The 16376-nt window shown below is 35.5% G+C and overlaps 1 protein-coding gene across 4 annotated transcripts; it reads right to left on the reverse strand.

Moving 5' to 3' along the window:
* Positions 1 to 203: 203 nt before the first annotated feature.
* On the reverse strand, positions 204 to 15579 carry LOC126705582 (uncharacterized). Of its 4 annotated transcripts, none has more exons than XR_007648318.1 (13): positions 15189 to 15578; positions 15043 to 15110; positions 11744 to 11827; positions 11321 to 11614; positions 8322 to 8461; positions 6802 to 6889; positions 6362 to 6547; positions 5474 to 5635; positions 3469 to 3662; positions 3135 to 3285; positions 1295 to 1460; positions 892 to 1024; positions 204 to 476 (listed from the first exon to the last, which is right to left on the reverse strand). XR_007648318.1 is itself a non-coding variant. In XM_050404655.1 (12 exons), the coding sequence occupies exons 1-12, from the start codon at positions 15541 to 15543 to the stop codon at positions 960 to 962; spliced, it is 1953 nt and encodes a 650-aa protein (XP_050260612.1). In that variant the 5' UTR covers positions 15544 to 15578; the 3' UTR covers positions 204 to 959. The 4 variants fall into 4 exon arrangements, 2 of the variants coding, with proteins under 2 accessions (XP_050260612.1, XP_050260613.1); XR_007648317.1 differs by having other exon boundaries at positions 204 to 489; XM_050404655.1 differs by having other exon boundaries at positions 204 to 1024.
* Positions 15580 to 16376: the final 797 nt, after the last annotated feature.

A 16376-nucleotide genomic window follows, 5' to 3' on the forward strand; every position in this document is an offset into this window, starting at 1 on the left:
GGGTAATTAAATTCAACCATGTATTGAGCAAAAAAATCAAATTCAACTATGTAGCTTATTGGTCAATATAGTCACGTGATTGAACTTACTTGGGGAAATATAAAACATTATGAATTGTACCTAAATCTTGTCCTAATTTAAATAGATACCAAAATAATGATAGTCCTAATTTAAATACAAGATCGAAAAGAATGCATTGGATGGATGCCTGAACATGTTTAATTTTTTATAATGTAACAAGATCTCATCCACCCTTTTCAAAATGGTTGGATAGAATCTTAGGAACTTCATGTTAGAGTTACACTAAGAACTCTTTGAGGATCTTTACACTAAACGACCATTGCAGCTTAAGGTTTGAACCTGGCTTTTCTCCAATTCTCCCCTTATTTTGCTGAATCTCATTCTAGTCAGCTGCCACCATACTAGTAACTTTTCGCTTGTTTGCCAATCACCAATTAGAGCATCTTAACAACAACCTACCTCCAGCAACTAATAATTAGAACAGACCCAGTCAAGAACATGGATTAAGAACTCAAAAGCTTTAAAAATATGGGTGTATAAACTAATTAATAACCCAATAGTTCATATCATATTTACAATTTCCATACTCTAATCCACCCCCAAACACAAAGTTACAAGTTCATGAATCGCGACCAGCATCATCTAATCAGGGGATGCATACACATTGTCACTCCTTGTTTTGCTGGTTTTTCAGTGTGATTATAAAGTAATACTAATACCCACTCCTAATCAATAAGAGAAAAGAATTTACTAGCCACTCAAGCCAAATTCCCCTCAATCATTCAACAGTCAGTAAGTTCCATGCCACTAGATGATTTTAGTTGGCTGCATGAAGTTTCCCGTGAAAAAAAGAAAAGAAAAGAAAAAAACCTCTTTTCACATCAGTGCCTTTGTGGTGGAGGTTGGCCTTGGTTCTAAAATGGTGAGAAACTTGTTACTCATGAAGCCAATTCCAATTTTCTATCACGTGGCACAAGATTTGCTTGTGTCCTTGCAGCTCTACCTGTAAACAAATCAAACATACACTTAAATTGATTAAATGTTTAAGTAACCATTCCAACATCGCAAGTCAAACTAATTCCATTTTGTTACACATTTTAAAAAGCAAGACCATATTATCAAGAGCGGGATCATCACCCAAAATAGGTGACACAAATGCATACATGCATAGAAAAACCATACATGCATAAAGTCTACCTTAACAAGTTGGCACCATTATTGAAGCAACTGAAAGAAACAAATACCATGGTTATAACATAAGAATGCTACTGACCTTCATCTTTTTCCATTTTTCGTCTGCTGCGCCAAAGAAGACGAATTGGAGTACCAGCAAACCCTGCATTTGTACGTAGTTGCTTCTCCATATAACGCCGGTAAGTCTCAGGGAAAAGTTTCTCATCATTAACAAAGAAAACAAATGTGGGTGGTCTTATGGCAGCCTGCAAAAGGAAATCAAGTAAGATACACTATATCTTGGAGTGGTTCATTTATACAATACATTAAAAAAAATACACTATTTGCATTAAAGGAGAAAAAAGTTCATAAAACAATTCTACCCTGCCCTGCCCTGCCCTGACATAGCGCACATCATTTCCAAATTCCAATTCTTCGAAATCTAAGCCGTAATCCCGAGGAATTGAGATTGGCTACATAAATCCTTTTACGCTTTCCAATCCTATCTAGGACCATGTTGTCAGTTACCTCTTTAATAGTCATATCTTTCCTTCTATCCAAGTTTTATTTTTTATTTTTTATGGTGAATTCATTAATTTTTTTTTTTTATTTTACCTTTATTTTTTCCTTTTGTCTTTTTCCAGATTAATATTATACACTTGTACTAGTTCATTCCTAAGCCTTCATTGCACATTTGCACATATCTAACAATCTAAGACAATTCTCCACCACATTCTATCTTCAACTGATGCCATCCTCACATTCTCACATAGGCAGAGCTAGGAATTTTTTCGCATGGGTCTTAACTAAAATAAGTAAATAAATACATGGATTTGATAATATTCTGCTTAAAAGAAAAACAAACAGGTGTTTGTTAACTATACTACAGCCAAGTTCCATACTCATCAAACCAAGCACTATTGAATATCAATGAAAAAAATCCAATTTTTCTTCATGGAAAGTTGTGGTTATGAGGTTAATAAGGACCCTTTTGTAGATATGCCATTTTAACTTTATCACAATAATTTGGATGGTACTCTAAAATTTTAGTCTGTAGCCCAAGATATTTGAGAAGATTTTCCAAGTCAACTTTAAGATGGATGGTTTTGCTTTGAACAATTTCATTCTGACTACTAGTTTCTTGGGCAAATACCGTTTGCTTTGATATTGGTTTTCTCTTGAGAAATTTATCCAAAAATAATTCAAAAATAGCAACTTCAACACTCTTAAGAATTTAATTTCAATATTTTTAATTAACAACCTAACAAAAACTTTGCACTAAACTAATACAGAATTTAACTAAAACTGTGAATACTTAAATGAGTTTTATCTTTTAGGACCACTTTTAGAATTGCGATAGGATCTAATCCTTTTTCAGAGGTTCTCATAATTGCCCCACAAAAAAAAAAAACTAAAGAAAACTAAAAATATTATTTATAAAACAAAAATAAAAAATAAATCAGTGGATGCAATTGTATAGATATTTCATATCTCTTAAATTTATTTATCCTTTTTTTCCCCTTAAAAAAAAAAAAAAAAAAAAAAAAAAAAAAATTCAGCGGGTGCAATTGGACCCACTCAAAAATATGTATCTCTGCCACTGCTTTCTCACAAATAATTTAATTCTTTATTCCATCTTTCCTAGTGTTGCCACAAATCCATCTTAACATCCTCATCTCTACTACACTCCTTTTATGGACATGTTCCAAGAGGGAGTGGGTCCCTAAAATTTCAGCATCTCTAGATCCAGTAAAACTCGAACTAAAACCACATGCTTTTGGCCAAAATTGTATGTTAAAAATACTTCAGCTCTATCTAACAAAATAACATAATGAATTTGTTCTAAATTGAATCTTTTCTCAAAAACTACGATAATGCATCACTGATAAAATGCATCAAAACACCCATGGTATACAGACTACCGCCATATATTGCATTACCTGAGTGCAGTAATAAACACGTCCTCTCTTGCCACCTCGGGTCCTTGGAGGTGATTTAAAAGCTAGTGATTCCCGTACAACTTGATTTAATATGGAAGTGCTAAGCCTTCTTGACCTCTCCTTTTCAACTGTACTAGCAGCAATAATGATCCTGCACTTGGCACAAATGCGATTACCTAGGACTTGCTAAGCTAAGATGCTCAGGTATCATATACAGTAAAGAATTTTCTTAGAGACAATAAGAAGTGCAGAGGGAGGATAGAATTTGGAAAGAATGCAACTGGACTGTAGTTATGAAACAAAATATATTCTTTTATGGTTCAGTTGAACATACTTGTCAACATTATGACCAGCTATTGCAGTTGAATAAACAATAGGTGCCCAATCAAGAACACGAATTTTCTCCCTAACGTCTTGCTCATAGTATGTTGCGGTCTGCTGATTTTTATTTGGTATGGTATCCCATTTGTTGACAACTATCAGGCACCCTTTCCCTTCTCTCTCTATCCTTTCAGCAATCCTGCAATCCTAGGATATTAAGGAAATACAATATAACGTAATTAAGAACTGATCACTAGTGGAAAGTACCAGCCTGCATCTCACCTTATTAACAGGCCAAAGAGCAGTAATTCTAGATTTGAGAAAATCAAAAGAGCAATCCATTCTCTCAAAATATTTCTTGAAGCTCAAGTTATCACCATCATTCATCTAATATGAATTACTTTCTTTCAAACAATGATCTCAATTAATAAAGCATAGAGAATCCAAATGTCTGCAGCACCAAAGAGCTTTTCAAGGAAAAAAATATTGAAATCAAGTGGAGAGTGTGATAAGACAGCCTCTACTTAGGGGCAAGAGATCATCTGCAAGACTAAAACATTTTCAGCTACCATATCTGCTTTTCTCTCTCTATTTGTTGGTTAAAACCCACCAACAGTGGATCATATAAATTTCAGCTATTCAAAAATTATATCTGGAATTGGCCAGACAAGTGAAGCTTGTAGAATGCCTTTTGAAATGGAAATGGATTAGTATTACACACTTATTCACATATAAAGCATTCTATGCCCCTTTGAAACTGATTACTACTTACTTTAATTGTTATGATTAACTTGATTAGTTTAAAATTTCTGTGAAAATTTGATATATTAATCTACTTGATTCCGTATGTTACTAATAAGTCGCAGGCCAAAAGAGAAAAAACTCAAATTTGTTAGAGACACTCTTCCTGTTTTGGTCAATGAAACTGTTTTGCAATCAATGGCCAGGACTGCTAAAAGAAGCGTGGGTGTGATCCACCAAATGCACAAGCACTTGAAACTGTGGTAGACTCTGTTTATGATTTATATTGAGGAGCCAGAAACTCTGTGGTAGGCCCTCCTTATTTGAAAAAATATTTCAAGAGGGATTTTTGAAAAGTTGGTGGTTGGAAAAGCAATCCTCAATTCCATATTTTCTCATTTTTCAATTCCAAAACATGGTACCAGAGCTTTTGCATATCTTCGGTCTTATGATTGAATCCTAGGAAACCCCCGTTCTAGTAATTTCATCTATTTTGCATGCTTACGACACTAAGGTCTAGACTAATATCAAGGTTGTTGGATGGGATTACAAATGATGGGGGATGTTAGTGTGTTTTAAGCTTGAAAGACATGGCAGCCCCCTTATTAGAAAGCTTATATAAAAAGACAGCAAACATGAAAAAATATGGATTTTGGGGTGAGATGGGCAGGGGATGTGCACCCCCAAAACCTTTTTCTTTTTCCCTGAGAATAGACACCCCACGACCTAAATTATGGACTAACCTTTTGTCTGTGAGGTGTACTTATTCTAGTAATGATCACCTTTTCAATAATAGAATCCTAAACTGAATTTATACATTAAGAGTAATCATGAAGCACACGCAGAAAATCACAATTCTTGTGTCACCCCAAAGACAATGCATAAGACCACAATTCACAGTAATGTAATGTTTAACTTCACATAATACACCTCAAACAACATCAATAATTTAAAATATTTATTGAGACGCATCATTTAACGTAATGAAAATAGATTCTGGGTATCCTGCAGTTTTGAGTAAATATCAATCAATCCATCATAGGCATAATTATTTTCACCATATATAGCAACAGGGTGCTATGCAGTTTCCAGCACAAAAAAGGCAGAAAACTCAAGAACTTCTTATAGTATGTTAAAGCTATCACGGGCACAATTGCTTGCACCACATTTTGCAACAAGCTACAATACAGTTTTATTTCCAGCACAAATAAGGTCTAAAGCATGCTCTTAAAACATCAATTAGATTATGACCCTAGAAAAAGACATGGATGAAGTACCTGTTCCGTGATACAAGCCATGGCCTCGATGACAAGAGCGACAACATCAGAACGACGTACGGCTCGAAATGCCCGATTCACTGATAAAGCTTCTGTAATACTACCTGCTGAAGCTACAGCTGCCCTTCTTCTAATTCCAGCAGTGTCTATAAGCCGGAACTTCTGCAAACAAGTAATTATTGTCTAAAGTATCTGGGAAAATTTGTGAGTGTAATAAATGCATTTTTAATTCATTAATGATTCCACACTACGGATGGTTATTACTCTCCTATTTAAGCAATATTACAGCACATATAGAGTAGCTATCCGATAACATGCACTCATTTGTAATGCATGTAAACCAACAAAATTAAGATTCCATCAATCAACTAGCAAGATCTGTACTAATATTTCAATCTTAAAAAGTAGAAGGGAATACATACATACATACATATATATATATATATATATATCCAAGTTGAGGGAGCTAAATAAAGGTAGAGGAAGACCAATAATAACATTAATAGAAAGTGTAGTAAAAAATGGCATGTCAATTAAGGAAGTAACTGAGGGTATGATTTTGAATAAAATAGAATGGCGGAAAAGAATACATGTGGCCAACCATGACTAGTATGTTGAGGATCCATAACCCACCTCAAAGTTTTGGGACTAAGGCTTGGTTGTTTATATATATATATATATATATATATATATATATTTATGTATGATATCCTGTATAACATTATGCATTTTATATTTATTATTTGGCTAAGCTCACTGTATCTAGATATTCATAAGTTTTGGGCAATAACACAAATGCAACTGGAGCACTGCTCAATGACAGGTTGAATATGTTTTTTTTTTAATTTTATAAATAAATGACAGGTTGAATATGTAAACTAATCAAACCTGGCCATCTGGTCCAGTAAATTCAGTATCAATGGCATCACGAGTAGTACCACTGATTGGGCTAACAATTGTTCTATCCTCTCCAACCAATGCATTCAAAATGCTACTTTTACCAACATTTGGTCGGCCAACAATAGCAATTGCAGGAACATAATCTTCTTCTTCTTCATCACGAATTTCTGTACCCTATTTATAAGCATAGATGGATTAAATAAACAATAGTTTAAAAGCACCAGAGGTGAAAATGCTTATGTGTGCAGTACACTTGATAATGGCCAGAAGTGCAAATTTTGTCATATTAGGAAGAACTACTCAAGAAAATATCAACAAGCTCAACAAAAAATTTGGAGCTCAGTACGTAGGTTTCCAATTTCATCAAACTGTCGTACTGATACAAAAACTCTGTAAGAGTTAGATATTCAACTTTTGGACATACAAACCTCAATTTTTTTCAGTCCTGAACAAACAAGATCAAGAAGCTCTCCAGTTCCAGTCCCAGATACAGCAGATATTGGAAGTGGTGAAAACCTAATTGATCAATCAAAAAGTGAGGTACACTTTTTAATATCAGAACCACATAAGTGAAGAAACAAGAAATTTAAGTCCACCATGAATATCCTATAAACTTGATTCTAGTGACAGATTCTGTCAAATACAAAACTCATTCTACACAATCCATATATTTAAGTAATAGACAACACTGCAACACGCACACGCACACGCACATACATAAACATAATAAATGGAATCTTGGACATAACATTCTTTATGAAGTCCTAACATTCAGAAAAATTACTTTGAATTTCATCACTGCAAAACTCATGAAATTATCTCTATTTCCCAAATTTCTAGTCTTTCACCTTGTCTTTTCAAAAACTATAAAGTCTGCCAAAGAATCAATGTGACCCCAAAGGTGAAATGTTATATATATATATATATATATATATATACTCTCTTTGTCCCATTTTGTTAGTTCCGTTTAGAAAATCCAACTTTTTAAGGGAACATTATTTAACGCATTGTCTTTCAAATAAAATATATAAGTTTCCAAACTGCCCCTTAACCATTTTAGTTTAAAAAAATAAAAGTAGTGAAAAAAGGGTATTGAATTTTCAAATAAAGTAATGGTAAGCTAGAAAAGTTATTAAGGGGTATTGATCTCTCATGTAATTTAAGATGGACATTCTTCTTTTGATAATTCAATAGTTACAATGGGGGAAGGGAGAGTTGAACCCTAGACGTTTCCATTAGAAATACTAAGAGGTGCCAGTTTTGAGCTACAAGGCTGTTGGCTTAAGGTGGACGTTCTTTACTATCAAGAAATACGTTTCCTAACTATAATTTAAATGCACAATTGAATTACAACTACTTGCAAATGATGAGCACTAATCCATTTATCAAAACTCACAAAGCTTAACAAAGTATCCAACACAAAGGGTTTCTCCCATAGAAATAGTATATAACAAATTTTGATGTTAACTTAGAGAGTCACATAAAATAGAACTAGAAGATGGTATCCAACCAAACATCAGTGTGTTTTTCCAAAATAATAATAAGAAGAAGAAGAGAAGAATATAGAAACTACATTAGTGGAGTCCGCTAAAATATATTAACATGCATTGACTATGTTAGAGACAGAATCTAATGCAGTCCAAGTCTCAAGCCATTATAATAGAGGATTCATGGTCGTTTTTCCACATTTATATGCAGCCTCCAGATGGTGCTCCTTGGTGCATTAGATATAATATCACAATCATACATATACGTACTAAATTAGCACAACACAAATACCACACAAATTCACATTAAATTTGGAATCATAAAAAGCTAAATAAAATTAATGTTTAAACAGAAATCCACATTGTTAACCAATACACAACTGCTATGTGACTGAAGACCAATACTCTTGTCAAAAACTTGAAAATAAGAAGAAGAAAGGAGATAATAAGAGACGCCTCACCCCAAGGACCAAAACTCTGATGCTTGCATAAGTCCTTTACGTGGAGACTCACACTTGTTAACTGCAAGAATGACATACTTATTTGAGTAGTTCTTTCGTAGCCAGTCTCCAATTTCTTCATCAGCTGCGGTCAGACCTGCCTGTTCATCATTATCTTTATTTCTTTGTATTATAAACATTTGCTTGCCCAATTATAAAGACAAGAACTTGGAAACAAATGAAAACATTCCAAATAGGTTGAATATATAGTTCCCAAGAAATTACTATTACTAGTTACCACCCCCTTTTTTTTTTTTTGATAAATAACGTAAGAATATTATTAATAATAAAAAATTGCCAAACCGAGTACATTGGGGATGTACTATGGGGGCACAAATCAAGAAACAAAAGAACAACGGTCAAGAAAAATAGAAAAGGAAGAACAAGAAAAAAGAGAAAAAACCACACTCCATTCAAAGAGAGTGCGAAAAGAAAAAGGATTTAATCTCCAGCAAAGAGCGTTCGCAACCCTCAAAGTTTCTAGCATTCCTTTCACGCCAAATGCACCAAATCAAGCAGTGAGGCACTAATTTCCAAATATCAATGTGACGATGTCGCGCAAACTTTCCTTGCCAAGCCTCAAACAACTCAAGAACAGTATGAGGCATAACCAATTGAATACCAAACAAGCAGAAAACCAAAGACCACAACTCCCAAGCTATGGAACAATGAAGTAGAAGATGATCCACCGGCTCCCCACACCTCTTACACATATAGCACCAGTCAAGCACTATCACTCGCCTTTTACGAAGGTTATCTGTTGTTAAAATCTTACCTAAGGAAGCAAACCAAGAAAAGAAAGCTACCCTTGGAGGAACCTTCGATTGCCATATCATTTTCCATGGAAAGGAAACAAGATTAGGAGGGTAGAAGGAACTATAATAACCTCTAACCTCAAAACCTCTATTCCTTGCAGGCTTCCAACAAACCTTATCTGGGCCAAACCCCCGCACTGAAGAAGAATATACCAACTCCATAAACCGATCAAAGGCTTCTTCTTCCCAATCTTGTGGTGGATGACGAAATTGCACATTCCAGTGAAATCTCCCAGCCGGCCAACCCATAATTTCAGCCACCGAGGAATCCTTTGACCTACTAAGACAATAAAGCTCCGGAAAGGCCTCTTGGAGGGTACAATCCCCACACCACACATGCTTCCAAAATTTCACTCTAGTACCGTCCCCCACATCATAAACAAGAATTTAGAGAAGTTCAACCAGCCACTTCTAATGTATCTCCACAAGCTGACCCCATAAGGACTTGTCACCTTCTTCGTACACCAACCACCCCAAATGTTCCCATATTTTGCCTCTATAACCCTCCTCCATAAAGCATCAATCTCCGAGCCATACCTCCACAACCATTTACCTAGTAAGGCAGAATTAAAAGTACCCAACCGTCTAATACCCAACCCCCCAACCTGCAAAGGCCTACAAACCTTGGCGCAATTAAGTAAATGAATTTTAGGTTCACCTCCAATCCCATTCCACAAAAAATCTCTCTGTAATTTCTCCATACGCTTAGCCACCTTACCTGGTAAAGGAAGAAGAAAAAGAAAGTATGTAGGTAAAGAAGATAGTGAGCTTTTAATGAGTGTCACCTTACCCCCTTTAGATAAATACATTCTCTTCCACCCTGCTAATCTCCTCTCCATTCTCTCTAGGATAGGATTCCAAACAGATAAGTCCTTAAATTTTGCACCTAATGGAAGGCCCAAATATTTCAAGGGTAGAGAAGACTGCCCACACCCCAACAGACCCACCAAAACCTCCAAATTGGGTACCCCACCAACAGGTACCAACTCGGATTTCCCCAAATTAATATGAAGCCCTGACACCTCCTCAAATCTAGCAAGAATCGCCCTTAAATTAGCAATCTAAGAAGGTTCAGCATCACAAAAAAACAGAGTGTCATCTGCAAATAAAAGGTGAGACACCATCACTGATTGACCAGCCGTACTACCCACAGAAAAGCCTGAGAATTCCCCAGCGGAGGCAGCCACATCCAACATACAACTTAATACCTCCATCACAATATCAAACAATAATGGAGATAAAGGATCCCTTTGCCGAAGCCCCCTAGAACTTCCAAAGAAATCAGTTGGGCTACCATTGATTAGGATGGAAAACTTTACAGTTGAAATGCAATACCTTATCCATTTTCTCCATTTCTCTGAGAAACCACAGCGCTGCAACATATACATCAAAAAATCCCAACTCAAATGATCATACGCCTTCTCCACATCCAATTTACAAAGCACACCCGAAACTCCTGACTTCAATCTACTATCAATACATTCAAAAGCAATCAAGACGGAATCCAAAATCTGTCTACCCTTCACAAAAGCATTTTGTGAATCCGAAATAAGCACATGCGCCACCCTACGAAGCCGATTGGCCAACACCTTAGAAATAATCTTATAAATCCCACCAACTAAGCTGATAGGCCGAAAATCCTTGACCTCCACAGCATCCACTTTCTTAGGAATAAGGGCAAGGAACGAAGCATTAAGACTCTTCTCAAACACCGCCTGAGTATGGAAGTTGTGGGATACAGCCATAATTTCAGATTTCAAGACACCCCAACATTACTAGTTACCACCCTTAAGGCCTTTGTATATTGAAATATTTCTTAGAAGGCCTTCCAAGGTGGAAAAGAGGCTCCCTATGATATGTCAACATGTGCTTCACCGTGAGAAATGATCTTCAACATAGAGATAACTTTCTAGGCAAATCTTAAATTTATGCATAACAGTACTACCAAATTCCTACAGGCCAGAAGACACAATACATTCATTCACAAAAATAGCTTTAAGTTCCAAGCACACAAAGGAAAAATATACTATGTTTTTTCCAGCACTAACAAGCATGGGAATCTGAAAGAGAAAGTTCAAGAGGATTGGACAAAATAATGGAAAAAAGACAGACAGTACATTTAAGTCATACAATCATGCAAAATACCTGTCCATCAACAAGAAATACTATGACAGATGCTTCTTCCACGGCTGCTATAGCTTGTCTCTCAATCATTGAGGGCATTTTGGCAACAGCTGCCTCCCTGGAGGCCAGTGGAATCCCATCCATACCAATTGTTGTGGTAATAGCCAAGTCTTCCATAACATCAACCTGTGACTTTGCAATATTGAGAACACCTCCAGTATCAACCACCATAAATTCATACTCTCCCCAAAAGGATCTACCATACAAGCGATCCCTAGTAACTCCTGGTTCATCCACCACAATTGCCCGGTTCCCCTATATTAATCAAAGAAAGTCAGCTTTCACTGTGAAAACACACGTGGAAGTTTCAATTTTTATTCCCACAGTATGGGAAAGCATCAATACTAATCAGAGAATCAAAAGCCAGAATTATTGATCAAATACCCCAACAAGACGATTAAACAGTGCTGATTTACCAACGTTTGGTCTTCCAACAATTGCAACCCTTGAAAGTAGATGGTCACGGATCTGCACATTGAATTTATAAACTTTAGTAAGCAACAGCTAAAGTTTATCAGTTAAATTGCACATCAAACGTTATCAAGAAATATCAGTTAAATTGCATCACTGAAACATGCAATTTCTTTAGGTTCTTTATCTATTTTTGTGGTTAACTTTGAAATATAAATAAACAAAATTGAGGGTAGGCGCAAATTATGGAACTTTTTCTTCCCATATTTACAATAAATTGGGAGTAAAGCTGCCTACCAATCACCTCTCTCAGATCCCGCAAAAGTAGAAGCTTTGTGCACTAGGTATGACCTATATATAACAAACTTTCACAAGGATATCCTTTGTTATTCTTAAACTTCATTTATATTTTACACTGTCAACTTCTTGTATCTTATAAATAAGTGATTCTTAATTTCAAGGTTATCTACTATTAACCAAAGTACCCACAAATATACTTCAAGTAAATCTCACAAAAACAATGAAAAAAAAAATGATTAACCCTCACACTTCTCGTGATATTACATTACATGTATACCATAGTATTTTTTATATTTTCTAATTCATAAATCTTTTTTTTTTTTTGGTCTTCAGCTATTTGATTTTGTGGACAAATACAGAGGAAAATATGATGGCACTATCTTTGTGGCCCAAAAGTACTACCAATCTATCAGTGGTTACAATGTAAGTTTTTTTTTTTAATGTAAACATGTTTGGTGTCATGTAATTTGTAATTTTTAATAATGTGAAGCTAGATACACTTTAGATTTGTAATGTCTAATCTGATCCATAAATTGGATCGATAAGAGAATGGTTTTCAATTAATTTTGAAGACTTACTACTGCAATAATAGTGTTTATGTGGTTTGTTTTTATTGATTTGATTTTGGTGTGTGTGTGTGTGTAGGATGAGTTGCTTTGGGCTGCTGCATGGTTGTACCAGGCAGCTGACAATCAGTACTACTTGAACTACCTTGGGAAAAATGGTGACTCTCTTGGTGGAACTGGATGGAGCATGAGTGAGTTTAGTTGGGATGTCAAATATGCTGGGGTTCAGAAACTTGTGGCCAAGGTAATAATTCATGAACTAAACTATACTACTTAATTTGCTTTTTCAGAAATATGTTACATGTTGAAAATCACATGGACTTCATTGTATGATAATTTGTCAATCAAAAACCTCATCCATGTAACAAGTGCATGAATAATTGGTTTATCTATTTGCTTGCACTTCCTAATGCAAGGGAAAGCTGGTGGCAATGCATCAGTCTTTGAGAAGTACCAGGAGAAGGCGCAGAATCTTTCATGAACAATTGCCTTGGAAAGGGCAGTTTGAATGTTCAGAAGACTCCCAGCAACCTTATCTTCCACCAGAGGTGGAAAAACATGCAATTTGTGAATAGGGCATCTTTTCTAATTGCTGTCTACTCTAATTATTTTGCTTCTGCTGAAAGAAACATGAATTGTGCTTCTGGAAATGTTTCACCATGAGCTTATCTCCTTCTCCAAAAAACAGGTAATTTAATTATATTGTGCAAATTCTACATTGTTTTTGTTGAATTGAGCTTTGATTATATCACAAGTAATAAAGATTTGCACAAGTTATGTGAAGCATATAATTGATGGTATGAAATGTTAAAACTCTCAGGTGGACTACCTTTTTGGGGACAATCCAAGAGCCACAAGTTACATGGTGGGATATGGAAACAACTACGCACAACAAGTTCACCACAGGGCTTCCTTGATTGTTTCCATCAAGGTTAACCCTTCATTTGTCAGCTGCCGTGGGGGTTATGCCACTTGGTTCAGCAGGAAAGCAAGCGATCCCAATCTCCTTGTTGGTGCAGTCATTAGTGGTCCGGATTCCTATGACAACTTTGCTGATGAAAGAGAAAATTATGAGCAAACTAAGCCTGCCACCTACAACAATGCTCCTATTTTTGGTTTATTGGTATGACTAAGTGGTGGTCATGGTGGGTATAACCAGCTCCTTCCAAGTAAATGCGCTATAACATGATCATCTCTAAAATTCACTTACATTGACTTATTATGGGCATTTAATCACAATATTTGATGGATAAACTTTTCTTACAGCAGTTGCTCCAGCACCTAAACCTGCTGTTATCCAACCAAAGCCAACTCCAAAATCCAAAGTTATTCCAGCTCCAGGTATACCCAGACCTCTTATGGTCCATGTAATTTACCAAATTTGTTTAGAGATGAGCTTTACTAATTTTTAAAATATGTATTGGAAAATAAGGTCTAACTGAGGATCATGTTTTGCAGCAGCATCTTGAAGCCCAATTGCCGTAGAACAGAAGTTGACAACTTCATGGAATGCCAATGGGACAAATTACTACAGATATTCCACAATTGTGACAACAAGTCTGCTAAGACACTGACGGATCTCAAGCTTTCAATTTCCAAGCTTTATGGTCCTATATGGGGACTAACAAAGTCCGGTGATTCCTATGTTTTTTTTTTTTTATCATGGCTCAACACTTTAGCTGCTGGAAAGAGTCTTGAGTCTGTCTACATTCATTCTACTTCGACAACAAACATATCCGTCTCAAGCTACACTTTGGCGCCCTAAGAAAGAAACTAAGATACACAAAGATGGTTCACACAGTTTGTTGGAAGGTTCACATAGTTTCTCAGGTTGTAATGTAAAAATTGTGCAGCTATACACATGCAATCCAGAAAGGTATTTTTCTTTTTTCTTTTAAAATTTTCATCTTTACTTGTTGATTTGGGATTTTGGTAGGATTTTAGATGAAAGTAGGATAAAAAAGGCTGAAGCTTGGAGGGAGAAAGGCGTGAAGAGACAGTTTAAAAAATGTGCTCATCCTCTTTCATCTCCACATCATTACTTATATAGAGTGATCTAAGAGAGGGGCAATGAAAGATTAACAATTGAGAACTAAAGGAAATGACTTTCTCAATAAATTTCAAGTTTTTACTTTCTTTGTACTTCAAAGAAGCTTTGGGTGTCAGTTGGGTTTTTGTTGTGACTGATTGATGATGTTGTAAAGTTTGCAACAATTCCTGTTTCCCATATGAATAGAGTTTGAGTAACAACACTAGTTTCATAATTTCATCACATTCCAAATTTGATATGTTTTACAAAATTTAATTTGTTTTTGAGAGACAACATTAGCAATGAACCACTACCTTATTATTCACACATTAACAAAGAAAGTAAATAGCTTTAAAAATGGGAAATGGGTTACTGACATTTATAGTGGTAATTTTACGCTTGCTCTGCTTTCGACCGCGTTGGATCGGAACATTGGGCTCGTCCTCTGAAACCAGATGACTTGATTGAATACAACAAAAATTGAATGGAAATGAAAATTCAAATTCAAAATCGAAAGACTCACCGATTGTTAACTGGTGGGATAAGGAGGAAGAGTACTCTCGAGCAGCGTTTCTGGCTTCTTCCTCGAGCGCGGCGACGTCGATATCCTCGCCGTCGGATTCCTCTCCGTCCTGGTTCTGGTTCTGGTTCTGTTTTGGTTGTTGTTGTTGTTGTTGTTGATTGGTGCTTGAGAAACGGGAAATGTGGTGGGGAAGAGAGCGTTTGGAGAGAGAAAGGGAAAGGGAAAGGGAGAGATGAATTGGAGAGAAGAAGGAAGGAGGTTTGGGAATGGGAATTGGGGAGAGAAGGGAAAGGGTTTTGGAGAGAGTAGTACTGGAACTGGAAGAGTAGAACAAGCTTAGCTCCACACCTTGCATTGTTGTGCTTGTGGGGTTGGGAAGCTTTGGCCTTGGCGGTTAAACCATTTATCTTTATTGTCTTTTTTTTTTTTTTTTTTTCCTTTTTTTTCTTTTGCAAATTTGATTTTTTTTTTTTTTTTAATTTAGAAGCATTTGCTAAAATTTAATAGAAGGATAAATTATAAATTACACCCTTAAAATTCAGAGTGTTTAGATTTTACATCCAAAAGTTTTAGAATTTGACTTTTACTCCCTGATGTTTGAGGACATTTAAGTTTTACATTTTGACGTTTCAAAATTTAGATTTTACTACTTGAATTTTAGAGGTGTTTAGATTTTATTCCATAAAGTTTGAGAATATTTGGATTTTACACCCTAAAATTTTAGAATTTGAGGGTGTAAAATTCAAATGCCCTCAAACTTTAGGGGATAAAATCCAAATTTTATAATGCCAGGATGTAAAATCCATACATCCCCCAAACTTCAAGGGATAAAATCCAAATTCTAAAACTTTAAAGTGTAAAATCCAAACACCCCCAAACTTTAAAGGTATAATTTGCAATTTACCCTTAATAGAATTTGGAACAAGTTTGAGTTCTATATATTTTAATAAATTTAGATTTTAATTAATTCTCAACTCAAATCTATCTTTTCTCATTCTTAAGTAAGTCCATCGAAATGGACTGGAGTGAATCAAAATGGACCCAAGTAAACCGAGGCCGAAAGGGACCAAAATGCAATCATGTGAACTGATTTTTTTTTTTTTTTTTTAAGAAAAAAAATGGACTTCCCTAACTTCCACTTGAACTCACAATTAGTGTGCATTTGGGAACCGATTAAAAATTAAAATT

The sequence above is a fragment of the Quercus robur genome, chromosome 11, assembly GCF_932294415.1.
Source record: "Quercus robur chromosome 11, dhQueRobu3.1, whole genome shotgun sequence".
Classification (NCBI taxonomy): Eukaryota; Viridiplantae; Streptophyta; class Magnoliopsida; order Fagales; family Fagaceae; genus Quercus; species Quercus robur.

Excerpts from the sequence above, each read along its gene's own strand:
- LOC126705582 (XM_050404655.1), bottom strand. The coding sequence starts at position 15,543 with ATGCAAGGTGTGGAGCTAAGCTTGTTCTACTCTTCCAGTTCCAGTACT. Across the intron at positions 5,636-6,361 it reads TTACTGGACCAGATGGCCAG|AAGTTCCGGCTTATAGACAC; the intron begins GTTTGATTAGTT and ends ACTTGTTTGCAG. Across the intron at positions 1,025-1,294 it reads AAAAATGGAAAAAGATGAAG|GTAGAGCTGCAAGGACACAA; the intron begins GTCAGTAGCATT and ends ATTTGTTTACAG.